This window comes from Fistularia commersonii, chromosome 7 (genome assembly GCF_037954325.1).
Source record: "Fistularia commersonii isolate RoL2024-O1a breed Wild chromosome 7, RoL_Fcom_v1.0, whole genome shotgun sequence".
NCBI classification, from domain to species: Eukaryota; Metazoa; Chordata; class Actinopteri; order Syngnathiformes; family Fistulariidae; genus Fistularia; species Fistularia commersonii.
In genome coordinates, this window is record NC_141290.1 from 19,879,586 (window position 1) to 19,898,455 (window position 18,870).

At 40.2% G+C, this 18,870-nt stretch overlaps 2 protein-coding genes across 5 annotated transcripts in view; both read left to right on the top strand.

Moving 5' to 3' along the window:
* Positions 1–10,482, top strand: part of pik3c2b (phosphatidylinositol-4-phosphate 3-kinase, catalytic subunit type 2 beta) — a 46,281-nt gene extending 35,799 nt beyond the window's left edge. For 3 of the 4 annotated variants that reach the window (XM_086150236.1, XM_086150235.1, XM_086150237.1), the window contains exons 24-33: positions 39–208; positions 365–521; positions 1,050–1,159; positions 1,649–1,844; positions 2,138–2,262; positions 2,339–2,456; positions 4,010–4,085; positions 4,370–4,476; positions 5,014–5,142; positions 5,732–10,482. In XM_086150236.1, the coding sequence (XP_086006362.1) occupies positions 39–208; positions 365–521; positions 1,050–1,159; positions 1,649–1,844; positions 2,138–2,262; positions 2,339–2,456; positions 4,010–4,085; positions 4,370–4,476; positions 5,014–5,142; positions 5,732–5,923 (1,380 nt within the window). In that variant the 3' untranslated portion in view covers positions 5,924–10,482. The remainder of the gene's footprint in view (positions 1–38; positions 209–364; positions 522–1,049; positions 1,160–1,648; positions 1,845–2,137; positions 2,263–2,338; positions 2,457–4,009; positions 4,086–4,369; positions 4,477–5,013; positions 5,143–5,731) is intronic. The other variant, XR_015106421.1, reaches the window with a different exon arrangement.
* Positions 10,483–11,292: 810 nt separating this feature from the next.
* On the top strand, positions 11,293–18,751 carry ppp1r15b (protein phosphatase 1, regulatory subunit 15B). The gene is made up of 2 exons (XM_086150239.1): positions 11,293–13,867; positions 15,482–18,751. The coding sequence occupies exons 1-2, from the start codon at positions 11,999–12,001 to the stop codon at positions 15,692–15,694; spliced, it is 2,082 nt and encodes a 693-aa protein (XP_086006365.1). The 5' UTR covers positions 11,293–11,998; the 3' UTR covers positions 15,695–18,751.
* The last annotated feature ends 119 nt before the right edge of the window (positions 18,752–18,870 follow it).

An 18,870-nucleotide genomic window follows, 5' to 3' on the forward strand; every position in this document is an offset into this window, starting at 1 on the left:
TTTGTTCATGTGCATATTTGGGTTTTTTTTTTGGCCAGGCGGTGGAGAATTTCATTTACTCATGCGCTGGCTGCTGTGTGGCAACTTATATCCTGGGAATCTGTGACCGCCACAATGACAATATCATGCTAAAGACCAGCGGTCATATGTTTCACATTGACTTTGGGAAGTTCCTCGGACATGCTCAGATGTTTGGAAACATCAAACGGTGAGCTATGATGATGTCATGCTGTTGAATTCATATTATGTCTTTGAATATTTTGGTCTCCTGTGCCTGTGTGATAAATTAGCTCATAATAGTGTATAGAGTATGCTCAGCAAACAGTAATATCGCATATTAATGTTTGTCATGTCACCTTGGCAGGGACCGTGCTCCCTTTGTCTTCACCTCTGACATGGCATATGTCATCAACGGAGGGGACAAACCATCAAGCCGATTCCATGATTTTGTCGATCTGTGTTGCGAGGCATACAACTTGATAAGGAAACACACACACCTGTTTCTCAACCTCCTTGGCCTGGTAAGTTGGACACACACATACCAAGCTCCAACCTAGGAGTCAAAATAACCATTTCTTGGTCATTCCAAGGTAGTGCCTGAATCTGCCTTTAGAATTCTGTAGTAAGGGTTTTTAGGGTGTTTTCTCAAGATAGGTCTCCATTTGAGCACCGTTGACTTTTATGTATGTTATATCAATATTTTGAAATTTAGTCGTCTTGAAATTTACATTTTTTTTACTACTATTCCCAGAATTTTTGTTCTTTAAACATATTAACTCTGCAATTTTCTTTTTTATAAATAAAATAATTGAATCAATGACTGTAAATAACTGAACAGATATAGATGAAAAATTCAAGTCAATTAAGGACTTTTCTACTTGACCGTAAGAAAAACACACAAAAAATAAAATTAAACAAATTCTGAATTGTCTTTTTTATGTACATTTTGTTTTCATAAATATAAAAACACCACCCCTGAACTCTTTTTTTGAACTTCATAAAGCTGTTTGTTGTGTTTGGATGCAATATGGAGTGTGTCTGTTGTGTAGATGTTATCCTGTGGAATTCCTGAGCTGTCTGATCTGGAGGATCTGAAATATGTTTATGATGCGTTGAGACCTCATGAATCTGAAGCAGATGCTACGATGTACTTCACCAGGTACACACAGAACCACATACAGACACACATTACACTTTTTTTTTCTGCATAAATATATGTAGAAACATACACAGATTCTTCTTCCTCTTCTTCTTTCGGCTTTTTCCTTCAGGGGTCGCCACAGCGAATCAACTTTCTCCATCTAATCCTATTCTCCGTATCCTCCTCTCTCACACCAACTACCTTCATATCCTCTCTCACTACGTCCATAAATCTTCTCTTTGGTCTTCCTCGAGACCTCTTGCCTGGCAGCTCCGATTCCAGCATCCGTCTACCAATATATTCTCTATCCCTCCTCTGCACATGACCGAACCATCTCAGTCTGGCTTCTCTGACCTTCTCTCCAAAACACCTAACATATGCTACACACACTAAATGAGCCCTACATTTATATTTGTTTTGTGCGTGTGTGTGTGTGTGTTTGTGTGTGTGTGTGTGTGTGTGTGTGCGTGTGTGTGTGTGTGTGCCCGTGCGTGTGCATGGAAACAGGCTCATAGAGTCCAGTCTGGGTAGCGTTGCCACCAAGCTGAACTTCTTCATCCACAATCTGGCTCAGATGAAGTTTGCATCCTCTGAAGATCATCCCTCACTGTCCTTCGCCCCTCGTGTTCACACAGCACGTAGCACTGGCCTTATCAGGAACCTCTATATCTGCCGCCACGTCCGCATCTCCAGCAAGGGCTATGTGAGCAAACTCATGCAAAAGAATTCAGTTGGAAGGCTTTCATGGATCCTCCTATTATTTTGTCACTTTCTTAAAATAATCTCCAAAGTCTTTTTTTCAAGGTTTCAGTTCACAAAAAACTGAGCCATATGTTCAGAATCAGTTGATTTAGGCAAAAAAAAGATTGTCTTTGTCTTTAAATTTTTGTCAAAAAAAGGCTAAGGCAATTATTTTAAGAGGGTGGCGATATGCAACCCAGAAACCCAATTTTATTGCTGGGGAAAAAAGATAGAAAATCATTTTTGTGTTTCCAGGCTTTTGTGGTAAAGGTGGAGCGTGAAGGCCAGCAGGAGGCATCGCTGGTACAGAGAACCTTTGAGGAATTTCATGAACTGCACAGCAAACTCAGACTCATTTTCCCTTCGTCCAAACTGCCCAGGTAGTCTAACACAGACACAGATAAACACAACCGCTCCAATGTAAGATGACATGTTTCCTCTTTGCCCTTTCCCCAGTTTTCCAAGCCGCCTTGTGATTGGCCGATCTCGGGGTGAGGCAACAGCCGACAGAAGGAAAGACGAGCTGAACGGTTACGTGTGGCATCTGATCCACGCAGCCCCGGAGGTTGCACAAGTCAGTCCCTGACCTCTGGCCTTATAACACTGTCATCCCCTTCTCTGCTCCCCCAACTGTACCTAACTCCTCCACTGCTGTTATTAAATGTTTTGGAACATGTCCACAATATTAATTGAGAACTTTTAGAGCACAGTGACCCCACTAAAGGTCATGACCATTACCCAGATTACCATAATGTTTTTCTTAATATGCGGTTACGTATTCAGATCGTATATCTCTCTAAATTTTCCGGTTGTCGGCTTTAGATGTAAGAAGGAATAATTTAAATTTGGCTGTACCAAGCACTTGCAATTACGGGTATTTTAACTAACCTGACATAATTTGTCAATGTTTATGAAGTTGTTATTGTCATGTCAAAAAAAATGAAAGTTAATTAATTAATAAAAATGCAAGTTAGTAATTATCAAAAGCTTTTTAAGCCATTTAAGCCATTTTTTATGCCTTAATGATCAGCTATGTTGGATCAGAAGCAACCAGAATATTTTTTTTTTATTCTTGATAATAGGGTTAACTTTGAACAGCATCACTTAAAACAGTTTTAGGATCATTGAGGCTAAACTATTTTCAAAACATGATGACTTTGGACAGCTGTAGTTCACTGTGCATGCATGAGGAAGTAGTCATGCATTAAAAAAAAAGACATTTAAGCCAGTGTTTTAAGGTCTCATATATCCTATACCGGCTCAAGTACAGGTTCAGAGTCACGTCCATCTTTATCTATATGTTTTCCGCATACCATGTGCAATTTTCCTTTAGCTGGCTCTTAGAAGTATATATATGGTAAGAGATTTTAAAGATCATATTGGCACATGTGTGCAGACACATGCACACACACACACTGTAACTATCTCTGACACTCTCACAGGGTGGGATGGTCTGTAGTATCAGCTCTTTCCAGTTTTAGAAACTTGGCAGGACAGTTTTACAGTTTGTTTATCACGTACCTCTTCCTATCAGTCTGGGGATAAAGGTCTGTATGTGTACTACACGTGCATTTATTAAGTCTTTATTGAAAGGTTTATGCCTATGTGTGTATTTGTATTTTATGAAAGCTGCAATTTTCTAATGGTTTGATTCACACAAGTACATAAACAGTAACACATTTAACTCACTAATGATATAGTTTGACTTCTTGTTAGATGCTTTTAGTAGGGGATTCAAAATTTTGTTTGTTCATTTAATGGTGTGTTTTTTTTAATTTCATTGCTGGAACCAGTCATATAATACTATTACAATATCAGACATAACCCAGCGAAACATTACCTGGAGTTAGAATTAGCAATAAAATTATGGTAGAATCAAGAATCTACTCCTAATTTATTAGAGGAAATGTAAACTAAAGGACTATTGTGTTAAAATGGTGTTAAAACTATTTTAGATGACTGAAAGTAGATGTTTGATGGCAACCCAGTTATTTGGTTAGAACTTTTTTTCACACTCATAAATCTTTCACAAACAAGTTTATTTCAGCAGACAGACAAATGCTGTATGTGTGCTATATATCTGATTCAGTAACATTGTGTGTGCTTGTGGCCATGTGTGCTTTGCAGTGTGAGCTGGTCTACACCTTCTTCCACCCACTGCCCCGAGATGAGAGACCAGGACCTACAACCACCAAACCACCAGGTTAGGGCTTTTTTTTTTCGTCTTTATCAGATGTTTTTCAGTTAGGATGTTTCTCAAATTCCCTGCATTTTCATTCATTGTGTTGAATCCCCATTTACAGTCATGTTTCTGACTAAATATGCTGTAAATGTCAGCCTTATTTTCCGAAAAGCAATTTTTCCCAGATGTTGTGCCAGTGTCTCCAGTTCCCCTTATGTTAAAATGGTAATAGTGATGCGGTTTATGCTTGAAAGTGCTATATTTAAGTGTGTGCATGTGCATGTGTGTATGTGTAATTATCACAGATATTTTGTGGACACCAGCTTCAGGAAAGGAGCTTGGCGAGGTCAAACTTTCCATCTCCTACAAGAATAACAAGCTCTTCATCATGGTCATGCACATTCGAGGACTGGTTAGTGGTGCTCACATATGACACTGAAAATATACACTTTTACTAATATAAGGCTTCTTTAAATGCCACAAATCCTTAATTCTAAGCCTCAACTTCTCTTAGATTACATTCATGTAATACAGCAAGTGACAGGATACTGAAAGAGGCAAGTAAATAATTGTGACTCAAATTCAAATTTGATAATTTTCTATTGGCCAAAATAAGCATAAAAAGTCTGACATTTATTATTTCTATTATAATTTATTATTTTACCTGTTTTCTTAAGGTATTTTTTTAATGCAACTACAATTTTTGTCCTTCTTTAAAACATTGATATACCAAAAATATAACTTTAAAAAAACAGAATCCCATTCACTTCAATTACTGACAAGTTATTTTATTCAATTTTCTCAAATTTCGGCATCCTTTTTCCCAAAGTGAATTTCATAATACTTTCATGCATCTGTATTGCTTTTTTCCACTCTTTCAATAAGCATTTTAAACAAAAATGCAATAACTGGTTTTGTGAGAAGAACATTGCTTGTGTATTTCATGCAGCAGCCCCTCCAGGATGGGACAGACCCTGACCCCTATGTGAAGCTCTACCTTCTTCCTGACCCCCAGAAGACCAGCAAGAGGAAGACTAAAGCGGCCCGACGCACATGTAACCCCACCTACAATGAGATGGTAATAATATTTATGCATCTAATGAGAGACATTTTTAAAAAATGATCTTGTGGGTTATTTGGAATGACATATTTGCCAGCACAAAGATGTGTTTCAACCATAGTGTCCTTTTTTATCTATAAACCACCCTTCAGCTCATTGCTAACCAACACTTAGCTTGTAGCGAACTATTGGTGCACTCAAAATTGGATGACCAAACTAGCTGTTAGTTTGGTCATACACTTTCAAACAACTGCCTCAATGAAAACATCAAGATTCTAATGTAGCTTTTTACTGCCCCTGATCACTAACACTCACAGAAAGGGGCTGCTGATAATGACAGTGTCAACTCATGGATCACACTAGTACAATGTGGTCACCGTTAGGATTCATAGACATTCTGTGGTCTTGTTGATGTCACTTACAGGGAAGTGGACTCTTTCCTGGGAACATTCATTAGAATTTCATAGAAGAAACCAATATTCTGTGTGCATGACAGCGATAGAAAAAAAGAATAAAAAAAATCTTTGGCAGATATCCCCCAATCATTTGTAAACATTCATGTAAACTGTCCAGCCCTGAACTGTTACTTGTGTTTTTGGTCCTGCAGCTGGTCTATGAGCGGATCCCACAGGGAGACCTGAACCAGAGAGTGATCCACCTAAGGGTCCTCGGTGATGGGGCCTTCTGGGACAACACCCTATTGGGCGAGGCCTTCATCCCTCTAAAGAAGTTGGTCCCAGGTCAGCACTGGGTTGACTGGCACCAGCTAGGTGGTGCTGGCTCTGACTCCGCCCAGTGAGATGAGTCCGATAGAAAAGAGGAGGACTTATGAGTGTTAGGAGTGGTTCTCTTCAGAGGACTGAAGAAACAAAAGGGAAATCCTTTCAAAGTAAAAGCCATGTGGCTGATGGTCCCTCTGTGTGAGGGAGTTTATTTTGAAGCTGCAGCAGTTTCACTTCAGTGACATCATGTCTGTCTGTTGAGATCCATCTAATTTACTGGATTTCTTTATTGGATTTCTTATAGAATTAATAACTTTCTTGAACCTTTCATCTCCTTTAAACTCCTAATTTAAACTCCTAATTTAAACTCTCAGATGAAACGCTGGTTAAAGTGTCAACATCTAACTGTCTTTGTGACTAAAGACAATTAGGAAGTTACACTAACTTACTGTTTTAATGAAATAAGAAGGCAGTTGATTTGAAGTTTTCAAGACAGTCTTTAAATTGACTTCAAAGTGACAATTATCTAAACAAAGTAAGACTTCAGCTTGTTTTCTTTCTCTAAATATGGTCCAGATTTGACCCTGTTTTGTTGTTCGGCTCATTTAGTTTTAAGGGCTTTTGCCTAACTTACTGCACATATGACTCCGGTGTGAAGGAGGAGCTGCAGTCCGGGGCAGATGGGTGTGAGAACAGCAGGAAAATGTATGCACAAAGACATTTACGTCACAGGAAGGATAACAGGAAAAAAATGAAGAAAAAGCACATCAATAGTCTCAATTTCACTGTTTATGAACTATTCCTGCTGGAATGATCAGGAAAATCACTTTTGTGGATCACTTTGAAGGACTTTCCAGGACCAGGAGTTTCATTATTGAATTCCAGGAATTATTTTCAAAACTCAGATGGACTTCCTAAGCAGGTAAATAAGAGTTTGGAGATTCAGATCATTATGATGTCGCCAACCAGGATGAAGAGTTCCGTCATGTTTTAAGGACAAGAAAAGATTTTTCAAGGTTGTCATGTTAACAGCTGGCAGCCCTGGCTTATTTTTGATTCCCAACAGCCTGCATGGCCTTGCGACTGAAACAGGTCAGTTTCATTCCTTGATATCTGATCCACTCTTCTTCCATATGCGAATTTTGTACGTTTGGGTTTTTTTTTTTTTTTTGTTTGTTTGTTTTTATTTATTTTTTTTTGGGGGGGGGGTTGTTTTGTTTTTTTTCCTTTACTTAGTGGCTCGCCTGGATTTGTGTGAATTCGACTTGCTGTGAAAGATGAGCTTGATTTCTTTTCTCTGGATTTGCCCACCATGGAGGCCTGACACTATGCTGTAGCAGCAAGAAGCCAACAGTCTGACTGTCCTTGTTCCAAGTCTTCCCTCTGTGTCCAAATTGGTGTTGACGCCTGCAACAAAACAACTAATAACTGCTGCATCTCTGAGTTCAGAGAAGTCTGATCTTTAAAGTGCAGCCGTAGTTTCGATTTGGAGGTTGGGGGTTAAAATTATTAAAAAAAAATAAAAGATAAAAAAAATGGTCATCCGCAAAACTAGGACTATTTATTGTAGCAATTGTTTAGAGAAAGTGAAAGTCTGAAAGAGTCTGAAATTTAAATACAAATAATAAATCTGACATTCAAGGAGATAATTCTGATAGCTCAAAAAATGTTGTCATCTGTATAAAATTCTTAATTGTGTAGTTTTTTTTTTTGATAATAAGCTTTTTTTTCTTTGTGTGAGATTAAATAAAATCATATAATTTCTTTTTCCTCAAACAGATATCTGAACTATTCCCTTTGCTGACAAAGAATTCTGATGATTAATTGTATAAATAAAATTACAATATATTTTCTTAATTGTTTCTTCCAAATTTTTCTTCTTTTTTAAAAAATGTTCACACATGTCTTGTGACTTTTTTTGGCCATTTTCTGGTGCAACTAAAATAATGGAAGCTCAACTATTACCTGCTGAGTTTAAATGGGTCCAAAACTTTGTTCTTAGATAAGGTAAGATAGCATTTTAATGTCAGGTCAGGTCTTAAAAATGTTCTTGCATCCCAAAAGCACTATTTGCATCATCATTAGAAAACAAGACAATAGAAACACTACAAATAAGTAAAATTTATGTTGTGACTGTAGGCTAAATCATAGATTTTCTCAAGGGACTGGCCCATGATCTTTCAAATCTAAGCTGATCCGTTAATCAAAATTTTGCTCAAAGTAGTGGACTACCAGGTATGCCACACAGTGTTACAGTACCGTAAAACACTCCTTATCACGGAAGAACAAAACTTGCTTCAAAAGATCGAAGATAGTGGAGGGTAAAATATTTTGTTTCCTTTTTTGCTGACAAATTCAGTATGATATTTCTAGCATAACAGGTGATCTATCATTACACCCAAGCATTTGAATGTTTTTTTTCATCCTAAATAATATCAGGAACTTTACTGGTGTTACTACATTCGATTAGTTGATTTCAAAAGCACTATTTTTAATGTACTCAACTACTACTACTCGAGACAGTGATGTATTTGAGCTTCTTCACATATATTTAGGCTGTATCATCAGAATTCTTGGGAATGTATTGATTTGGTACATCTGTACAATAATCATCAGTATACAGTGTAAAAGTTATGACTGAACTGACACAGCCCTGGCCAGTCCAACATTGGTTATGATAGCGGATGAAAGGTATACTTTACCTTGACAGTGTGAAGTCTTTTGAGTCTAGAAAGACTGGTTTTGCACAAGTGTTTGGTTTATTCAAATGTTTGGAAATGATGCAGCCGAAAGTAGCCACAATACCCTCAGTACCACAGTCCTGTACTACCTGTAAATTTTGTGATATTGGCAATGCATCACGATACTTGAATTGAAGTTCTTAGTCACACTCTGCTATCGTGTCAGCAGCTAGTGATGCTTACCACTTGGAGGGGTGTATACGACATATAGTGAAACACACCCAAACTCCAGAGGCACATGAAAAGGACTTAAAGTCATGCAGAAAATATCAAGGGGGGGGGGGGGGGGGTGTGTCCAGCCGTGTTTCGCAGCTGTAGAGGCATCTCAGCTGTGACTCCCCTTCTCTGTCCGGGCTGGCACTCAGGTGTATCGTTTGAAGTTGCACAAACAGCCATCAAAAGTCTCCAGAATCAAAGCACAGTCTTTAAGATGCTTATCTCATCATCTACGCACAAAAAAATTAGGACAGCAACGACAAATCAAATTTCAGTCGAAACTTGAAAAGAAGGAAAACAAACAAATACCACATATTGGCTAGCAGTTTGCAGCGAAACACCGCCCCTTCAAAATGATGTCTGTAACCTGTGTTCTCAGTTGAGATTTTACTCACTGATAATGATATACTAAGGTGCAGCACTTTACGATCCTGCCGTTTTCGGCTTCAACTTGGGCTTGGAGAATTCAAGAAATACCTCTTTCCCTGGGACGTAAAAATGATTGTAGTTTTCTGTAACTCACATATGATGCTCCAATATATGGTCAATCGTATCACATTGTGAGCATACACAGAATATACTAAGAAACTTCAAAATGTTGAGAAGTTGCACAAAAAAATTACCTTTAAAATTAGAAACAAATGAAAAAAATTAAAATCAATTGAATAATTTTGCTTAGAAGGTGAAAATTTGAAATATTGACCAGAACTGATCAGCACACCAATGGGAGAAAATACCAGAAAACTGGTTAAAAAGAGAAATCTCAGGAAAAAAAAAAAGATACTCAACAATTGTTATCTTGATATTTAATAAAAAATAGGTGTGAATTGTAATTATTCCACAACATACTTTGAAGATGTTTGAAGGAACCCTGAAGCCTTAAAAGTTCAACTGCACATAAATTACCCCATGCCCCTTTTACTCTTGAGTTGTGGTCTGGTCAAGATGATAAAGTCTCTTAATGGGGTGATAATAGATATCAGTCCCCTTTTACTCAAATCAATATGTGATAGCTGGCTGTTCATTGGCATTTCTAAAATTGACTAAAAGGAAGAGAATTGGATTGAAGTGTGGTTTAGTAGAAGAAAATGCACAGTATAATTTTCCCTCATCATATAAGGTGATAATATACGTTTAATATACATTACAGGGGGCGACGTGGCGCTGGAGGTAGAGCGATCGTCCTTGGAACCGAACATTCCTGGTTTCATTCTCAGCTCCTCCTAGTGTGTCGAAGTGTTGTTGAGCAAGACACTGAACCCCTAACTGCTCCCCTGGCACTGATAAATTGCAGCCAACTGCTCATGGTTCATCCATGATATTATAGTGAGTTTTTTGCAGAAAAATATATTCATGTCACATTTGAATACGTCCTCTTTAACAATTCCAGAATACAATAAATTGCAAATACGTTTTTGTGTGAGAAGTAAAGGAGCTGCAACACGCCGAGGGACTGATGAATAGTAGTTGTGTCCAAGCCCGCCGCTTGAGACATGCAGGGGACAGAATGTAAGTTCAAAGTGAACTGATGTTTGTACTGTAAATACTAACTTGGGTGAAATTGTGATTCATTCTCCCTCGCTCAGATTCAGCAGAAGAAGAACATGCTGATTTATTAACACAATTTAAATTTTGGAACATGTTTTTTGCACTACAAAATAAATTTGAACTGAAAGCCACTTGAGTTCTTTTCATTTCCCCTTCCATTCTCTTTAACCCATGTTTTCTTCTAACTTCATCTTCTGTTCTTAAATTGTCTTTTTTGTCTTTCATCAGTCTCCAAGATTGTTGTCTCCCAGTTTTGATTGTTTTATTTCATTGTGCCAGCCTACTTATTCCTCCTCAAGAGGTTCTAGCCTTGTCGTGGCAAGAAGATGTATGTGTTCCTGTGATCGGGAGTGTATTACTTTATTTATTTACTGGTTTACAGTTACAGGGACAGGGCGCGTTATCGAAAAAATTCTATAAACGCACCAGTATTAGCTAATTGGTTGCATTTCAGCTGCAGCCCCTGTTCTGTCTGTAGTAGTCAGTTTATGATGATTCATATTTCTATTTTTATCAATGTATGTATTATAACAATAAACAAGCAAAAATTATTCTGTCACACTTCTATTCCTTCTGTTCATTTAAACATTGTGTTATCAATTTATTTTTCAATATCCATTTCACACGAATGACAATGAACTACAAATTTATAAAGGTATTGCTTGTATATCATCAAATGTATAAATGTGTCCCCTGCACGAGTGAACTATGCCTTAGCGTGACGTGGTTACAAACACGGGTGTCAGCTGAAGAAGGTGTAGGCTTTCCTCTCGCCAGTCGATGTAAACTGCAGGGAGCACACCACGAACGCACAGTATGCGACACGTGGACGCGCAATTCTGCAGGCGCTTGTTATGTAACAGGAACGCCCCGAAAACCTGCTGCCTCGAGTTCAGTAACACAGTGACGCTCCCTTACACTGAATTTTACACCAGGAGGTGGACGGAAATTTGCAGACGGTCCCTGATGTTTCTGATGAAATCCGACGGAAGCGACACAGCGGTTGAATTTTACTCACTTTGAAAGGAATACAGTGACAATATTGATCCGAGCTTTTCAAATCACGATTTGGAGTTGACATCGAATCCAATCGGATATCTTTGGTCGGAATATTTTGGATTTTGGTGACTTCCCGGTCAACCAGCCGTCAACCGTTGAGCTAGCTGGTAACGTGCTAACGCCCGCGGCTAGCCGCAGAACGAGGGAGCCTCTCAGCCGCCGCCTTTTGGAGATAAGCACCCGGAGGGGAAAATGGCTCTTATTTCATCGCAAAACTCGGGTTATTTCTTTCGCCGTGAATCAAGTGTGTTTTACCGTTGCTTGAATTCCTGCTCTGTTCATGTCTTCGCCAACACAAGACAGAAGTCCAACCATCATTCACAGCGAACCGCCGCGCAGCTCGCCGGCCTCACGGATGGTATTTCCTGGCTTCCTTTTTCTCACAGCTGTCAATGTATTCGTAAGTCAGTGTAACTTTTCCACGAGAAACATCCCGGGTTTCGTCGGGGTAAAAAAACTTGGACTATTTCTTGTTTTGATGCTGCATCCACATCTGCTTTGACAGCTGCTACGCAAACTGCCAGTGACTGAAAATCGACACCGCAATCGTTGTTTTAATTGTCTATTGCACTTTTGAACTGAAGAAAAATGTTCAGAAATCTCAATGACCAGCAGCATTTATCCGGCGGGAAGTGCTCGGCCTCGACGACCCGACACCTCGTCGCCTCCTCCGGCATTAACAGTCAGGAAAGCTCGTGGATCGGCCTGCTCTCCGGGCTGAGGCCCGCGCTGGCCTTCCTGCAGAGATATCTCCCCGGCCGTGCCAGGACTACGGCCCAGTGTGACACAGATGTCCGCTGGTTCAATGGCGATTTTAAAACTAGCTTATTTGATGGTGAAAGCGACTATTTACAACCGCACATCGTGCCGCTCACTCAGCCCCCCGGGCCCGCTGGCCTTCCGCCGCCGAGAGTCGGTGGCACTCTCCCCTGGCTGAGCGCTGACTCTCTGCGCGAAATTCAAGAGAAAGAAGAAACCGACATGAATCACCAAATACACATAGGATATTTTTCCTCTCTAAGAACTGTTTTCAGCTATGACATACTGAGCTCAGTGTCATCTCAGGAAATTAAGCCCACAGGAGGGACAGATTGGTTGGGCCCCACGATGAAGTTCAGTGCAGTTAAACCCACCAGGTGGGGCGGCTTCTTGGGAGACGACCAAAGCAATTTGAAAGGCTCGTTGTCATATCGGTCTTGGGCTGAAGTGAGGACGGTGTCAGCCCACCCCTGTCCACAACCACCAGCAGTTCAGACAATAGCTATCGATACTAAAACAAGCAATGTTTTTGTCTCCAGCAGCAGTGGGGAGGTGACGTTGGGAGAAAACACTGGGCTGCCACCACACAAAGAGCAGCCAGCTAACAATGGAGGCCTTCATATGGTCCAGAACACAGAGGGGTCCACGCCAGACCTCCAGCTCAACATCAGTAGCCACCTGAGCAGCTCAAGAGGTGCCGCCTGCAATGATGTGACACTTCTGACCCTGGATCTGGACAATGGTTACTCCAGTCTGGAGGAAGAGCAGTTGATCAATCAGCTGACCCTTGTGAAGACCCCCACTGAAGAGCAGATGCAGCAAGAGGCAGAGCTGACTGAAACCTGTGTCACTGTCATGGTGAACACGGAGGAGGTTTTTGAGGAGGGAGATTTCGCATCAGAAAAGGTAGATGTGACAGAGACCTCAGTTCAGCCTGCAGATGGAACAGCACTAGCTTCCCTCCATTGTCAGAATAAAGCCATTGCCTTCATCATGGGCTGCCCCTGCAGCGACGATGACAGCAGCATCCAATCAGATGAAGAGTCCAGTTATGAGGATGATGATGATGGCTTTGACAGCGAGGGCTCATCTGATTTTTCAGATTCCTCCGACGAAGATGATGAGGTTGACGAATCCTCAGACTCAGAAAGTGAGGTTGACTCTGAGAACGAGCGTCTGTGGAGCATCTTGTGTGAAAGCGGCGACCCGTATGATCCGCGCAACTTCACGGCCCGACAGTTCACCGGAAGAACACCAGTCCGAAGCATCCCTGCTACCAGTCCTCCTTCCTCCACTCAGTCTACCCCCTTGTCCTCCCCCGACCTCCCCTCCCCTCTTCTTTCTGGGTTTGCTTCCCCAGCGGCGCTCTCCTCCTCGCCACCATCAGGCAGTGACACTTGGGACGACTCGGCATCAGCCAGCGAGGTGGATGAAGCGGAGAGCCTACGTCAGTTGAGCCTCTTCAGTTCCTCTGACCCCTACAGTCTCTTGAACTTCCAGGCTCTGGTCAGGACTCAGCAGCCGGTTGAGTCTAAACATCAATCCCGGCCCAGGCCCAAAAAGGCAGCTCCTCGCTCCCCCTGTCATAACCCAGCATCTCCTCCTCGATATAGAAAGGACGAAGCTGAGGAGAGACTTGAAAGTGGTTTCGGTGAACCTTTCACCTCCTGCAGCCAGAGCAGTAACTCAAGCAAAAAGGTCAGTGAGTGTTTGACCTTGAAGCCAGTATCTGATGTTTGGGCTCTGCCAGCGCAGGCTGTTACCATTAAATGAATGATCTGCTGTCCCAATTGTCACGTTACTTAGAGTCATAGGTCCACAAACAACCCAAGATATAACCTAAGTAAAACCTATTTGTAGTCGTTGGTTCCATTTTTCCAGTCAATGCCATTGACTCTGTTAGCGTTAGCTTTTCTCAGAACAGTGACAAATATCCTTCCATGTTTCCTGCTGTGAGTAAGAGACCTTTGCCCCTCGTCTAGGCAGCACATATAGTCAGAGGACCTATCAAAATCATGTGGCCTATTTTTTTAATGTTTAACTAAGTATCACTGGTTGTAAAACAAATACGTACCACTATATAAATGTTCAAGCGCTCTCTGTTATGTTTTTCTGAAGGTAAATGAAGCCACAGCTCCTTACACAACATCTTTTTCAGTCGTTTTTGAGATGAGGTACCTCTCATGAGACCCTTTGGCTAACACTGAACATTCGGAAACACAAATAAGAAAATCAGTAAGCGTACTTTTTCCTTGACTGTTCAGAGTCAACCATTTTATGATAACTGTTAGTTGCAAGCACTCTGGCTGCCTGACTCAACAAACCTGTTCATTCTCAGGCTAGCAACAGTAGATAGGAATGCCACTTAACTGAATTGTTTTGTACTTTCTCTTTCATTCTGACAAAAAAATCTTTCTAGATATAATTTTCATTTGACATCATCTCCACCTATAGTGACTCGGCCATTACTCCTGCCTCTGACTTAACTCAAACTCCTTTTCAAGACAAACCCAGTGAGGTTGATTTGCATTTTAATTTATGGAAAGTTTGAGTTTTCCTTTTATTTTGCAGTGTCTGCATCCATATACTAACAGGATATTTTTTGTGGCCTTGAAATAGTCGGTAAAGAAAAAAATAACAGTGATAGTTTGTCTTTTTACAGCTATTGATTTGGTATTAAGTCAGCACCAGATCAGCTTCTGTTTTAAAATGGTCTCGACAGGGCGTGAAGCAGGAAGTTATAAATTTCAAATTTTGACGTGTTATACCATGTGATGAAACTAGCAGTTACTGTACGGACATGTAATAGCTGTTACTCGGATGTGAAGTCATTTAGAACATTAGTTCTAGTGTGCAATAACGCATGATTATTGACTGAGTCTAATTAAAATCTGTTGGGCGACCGTTAAGTTGAGTTAAATGTCTTTCGTCATTCCAAAAGGGTGCTCAGCATGGATTGACAATCAGAAGCAAAAACTTTCAATTTGACATCTATTACAGGCCATCAAAGGGGAGGAGAGGCGGTTGTTTATATTTGTGGACAAATTTTGAATTGTAATTGTAGCTATGTGCCCCCCCCCCAGTGACTCCAGTGATTACTAAAGGGTTTTTTTCCTAAGTATCTGGGCTCTGCGGAAACTACTTAAGCTCACAGTCTTGAGTAAATGTAATAAAGAATCTTTGTATCCTGGTTTATATATGGTGGTTGTGATAAAGTTGTTGCCATAAAGTTATATTTTTAAATATTTTAATGATAAAAGATTGCGATTGTACCAACACAAAAACAACGTTTTTTTCTCCTGCTTCCTGTAGGTTCGCTTTTGCGATGAGGTGGAGGAGTTCTTTGCAAGTTGTGGCGAAGAGGAGGAGGATCGTCGCGGCCCGTGGGAGGAATTTGCCAGGGATCGGTGTCGCTTCCTGCGGAGATGCAAAGAAGTGGAGCTTAGCATCTCCTACTGCTTGCTCCCGGAACACCGCAGCCTGATGTTCCATCGCCTCAGACCGCTCGCTGTGCATGATGTCTGAGGAGCTTGTGATGGAACTGTGGGGACGGCACAGCGGCAGGCTGGATGTTGCCCCAGTTGCGTGGTTCCCCTAATTGTCAGAATTCAGGGTGATCCAAGGACTGGTGTCCATCTGTGTGCAGATGGAGCCGTAAAGGTCAAAGGTTGCCACTCAGATCAGAGACAGAGTTCTCTATTTTTTTTGCCTTATGTTTCTAAATTCGGCTTTCATGACTTAAGCACACAACACACAAATGTGCGGCTGTTTTCACTAAAGCACTCGAGAACAAGATCTCATCATCTAAAGTCTTCAGCTGCAGTTGCACTCTGTCAGCGTTCTTAAGGTTTGAAATTCCAGTACTGCTATTAATTTTCCACAAAAGTATGTAAATTGTGAGGGGCGGTGTTAAGTGTATTATTCAGCCTAAGTATTTGAACCTTTACACAAAGTTCTTTTAAACACACAGAAATCCTGATTAAAGAATGCACCGAAGTCTGTGATGAAACTCAGTGATTATACTTTTCCTTTTGAGTTTTCCCTTCAGGGATTGCCACAGTGAATCAACCTCCTCCATCTAATCCAATTTTCCATCTTCCCGTCACTCACACACCAAACTTCATGTCCTCTCACTACATCCATAAATATTATCTTTGGCCGTCCTCCTGTTTGACAGTTCCAACCCCAGCATCCTTCTACCGATATATTGATTATCCCTCCTTTGCGCATGACCGAACCACCTCAGTCTGGCTTCTCTGACCTCTCAAAAACATCAAACATGCGCTGTCCCTCCGATTGAGTCATTCCTGATCCTAATTATCCTCGGCACTCCCAAAGAGAACCTCAACTTCTTCATCTTTTGTTATCTCCAGCTCTGCTTCCCGTCTTTTCCTCAGTGCACCTGTCTCTAAACCTTACATTGTTGGTCTCAGCTCTGTCTTGTTTACCTTTCATTTCTTGCTGGTACCCTGTTATCACACATTACCCCGACACTTCTCCAGCTATTCTTACCTTGAAACCGTTTCATCACCTCACTGAAATGTACATCATCAATTTTCAATAAGCCAGCAGATTTTATTTTCCCGAAATCAGGCTTAAGGACATTGTATCAATAATCAATTGATTATCCATATTTCATATTTTCATACAGTAATGTATTCAATTGTACAAATAAAGTTTAAAGTTTTTAAGTTGAGGTCACAAGGGGGATCACTGGCCCTGGTTACTGGTGAATGTGTTTGACAACTTGTTTCAGCAGCAGATTCCTGTTTGAGTCAGTGTTAGCTTTGAATTTCCAAAGTTTGAAATCTTTTCTCTTTTTTTTAGTAAAAACAGCAGACTATTAGGCAAAGAGCAGCCCCCAACTTCCCCCGAAGCCAAAGAATATGTGCAAGTGTGTAAGTCCTACAAATGGAACTGGCTCATTGGAACCTGCTGGATTTACATTTGCATGAATTCATGTAAAATTCATTGATGTAAAGAGAAAATGCTCCACCTAATCAATGAGACTCAATGCATTACTGTTAGTATTCTGCCAGTGATCAGTGCCAGGTAATAGGATTAAAACTCTTCTCATTTAATGAATCCACACTTTAGTTTACATCTGCAAGATGTCGCTATTAGCAGAAAAAAGGCTTCTAAACTGAAGATTTTCAAGATTATTACCTGCAGTTTTAGAGGCCTTTGACTCGGACTCAAGATCATTGATTCTGATCGGTTATCAAATGAATCAGTCCAATACTAATGTGCCAGTCTGTCTTATCAGCCTGCAGTCAGATGAAGCTGAAACTTTGTTTGCAGCGTTATTTATCAGGCACTTGAGACTAATGGACTATAGTTTTGAAAAGACAAAGGGACGGAAGCTTGCGCTTACTGTGGTGAGAGTGTTCAGTTTATATATTTACTCCTCTGTTAATTCAGTCACCCCAAAACTTTTTCTGTATCAACCTGATCACATCTCATTCAAGACTTCTGATCAATCACTGACCATGACTAATCTTGTGACGTTTTGACAAGCAAATGTATAATCAGACGCAGATCCTGATTAACTTCAGGAGATAGAGCCTCTCAGGTCAGAAAATCCCCAGCACTCAATTTAGCACTTTCTCCTCTTTGCCTCTCAGCCCAATTAGAATGTAATACAGATTGTAAAAGCAATGTGTTTGATGTACAACACTAAAGGAAAAAGAAACTTGGAAATTAGCATTTATTGATCAGTCAGCTTGTGTTAACATTAGTTCACTTAAAAGCATTGTTAAAAAATAACATCTTAGATTGTACAAGTGATATAAACCAGCATTGAGGATGGAATAACTTGAGATCAACACCTTTCTGATCCAAGACCAGGAGCATCTACTCAACTAAAACAGAATGGGATAGCAAGTGCGAAATGTAATTCTTTGTGGAAATTAATCTGGACACCAGGAAAATCTTTAGCATGGTGGGGGGATGGGGGGTGACTCGTCTTAAAATTTGGACAAGTTCTGTAAAGTATAACCAGGCTCAAAGCGCATGTTTTTAACTCTCATAAAAAAGTGTGACAGACATTCAATTTGGTCAAATAGAATAAGAACAAGGCCCAGTTTAAATTTGTTCGACTTCTCATACATTTTATTTCCTTCCTTCCTCCGTATGTTATATGTAATCTAAAATGGATGATAATTAGAATCAGCCCCCATCCACAGGCAGTACCTTCTTGTTCATTCGGTAGGAGGAAGCTGCATGTTTAATTGCCAGAAGTGGCAGAGGAATAGTTTCTTATGGGTGTCTTAGACACTTCAATGGTTTCTCACCCAGTTGACAATAGACATACCGATGGATCACTTTTTGTTTCAATGTATAATTTTATACACACAAGAGGCCAGTACGTGGCTCCTGATGTCAAGATGAATAACATGTTTGATTTTTGTTGAATTAAGCAAAAAGAGCAGTTTAATTTAAATTAGTGAAAAATCCCTGTAGAAAAAAAATGTAATGAGAAAGTGTTTTTATTTTTCTAAAGTGTCGTCTGATTCGTTGGTAACTTAATCTGCTTTTCTGTTCACAATGAAATAATAAATACATCCGTATTTAATGTTGAAATGTTGACTTGTTATTTTTCCTACAGAAGCTCATGTTCTTTTTTTGTTATAATGGTGATCCACCCACCCACACACCTCCAGATCAGTCATTTACTGATTCTATGCAATTCGAATCACTGC

What these genes read in the sequence shown, in the direction of transcription:
- ppp1r15b (XM_086150239.1), top strand. Translation starts at nt 11,999, where the DNA reads ATGTTCAGAAATCTCAATGACCAGCAGCATTTATCCGGCGGGAAGTGC. An exon ending in GCAGTAACTCAAGCAAAAAG is followed by an intron (nt 13,868 to 15,481) that starts GTCAGTGAGTGT and finishes TGCTTCCTGTAG; the next exon opens with GTTCGCTTTTGCGATGAGGT.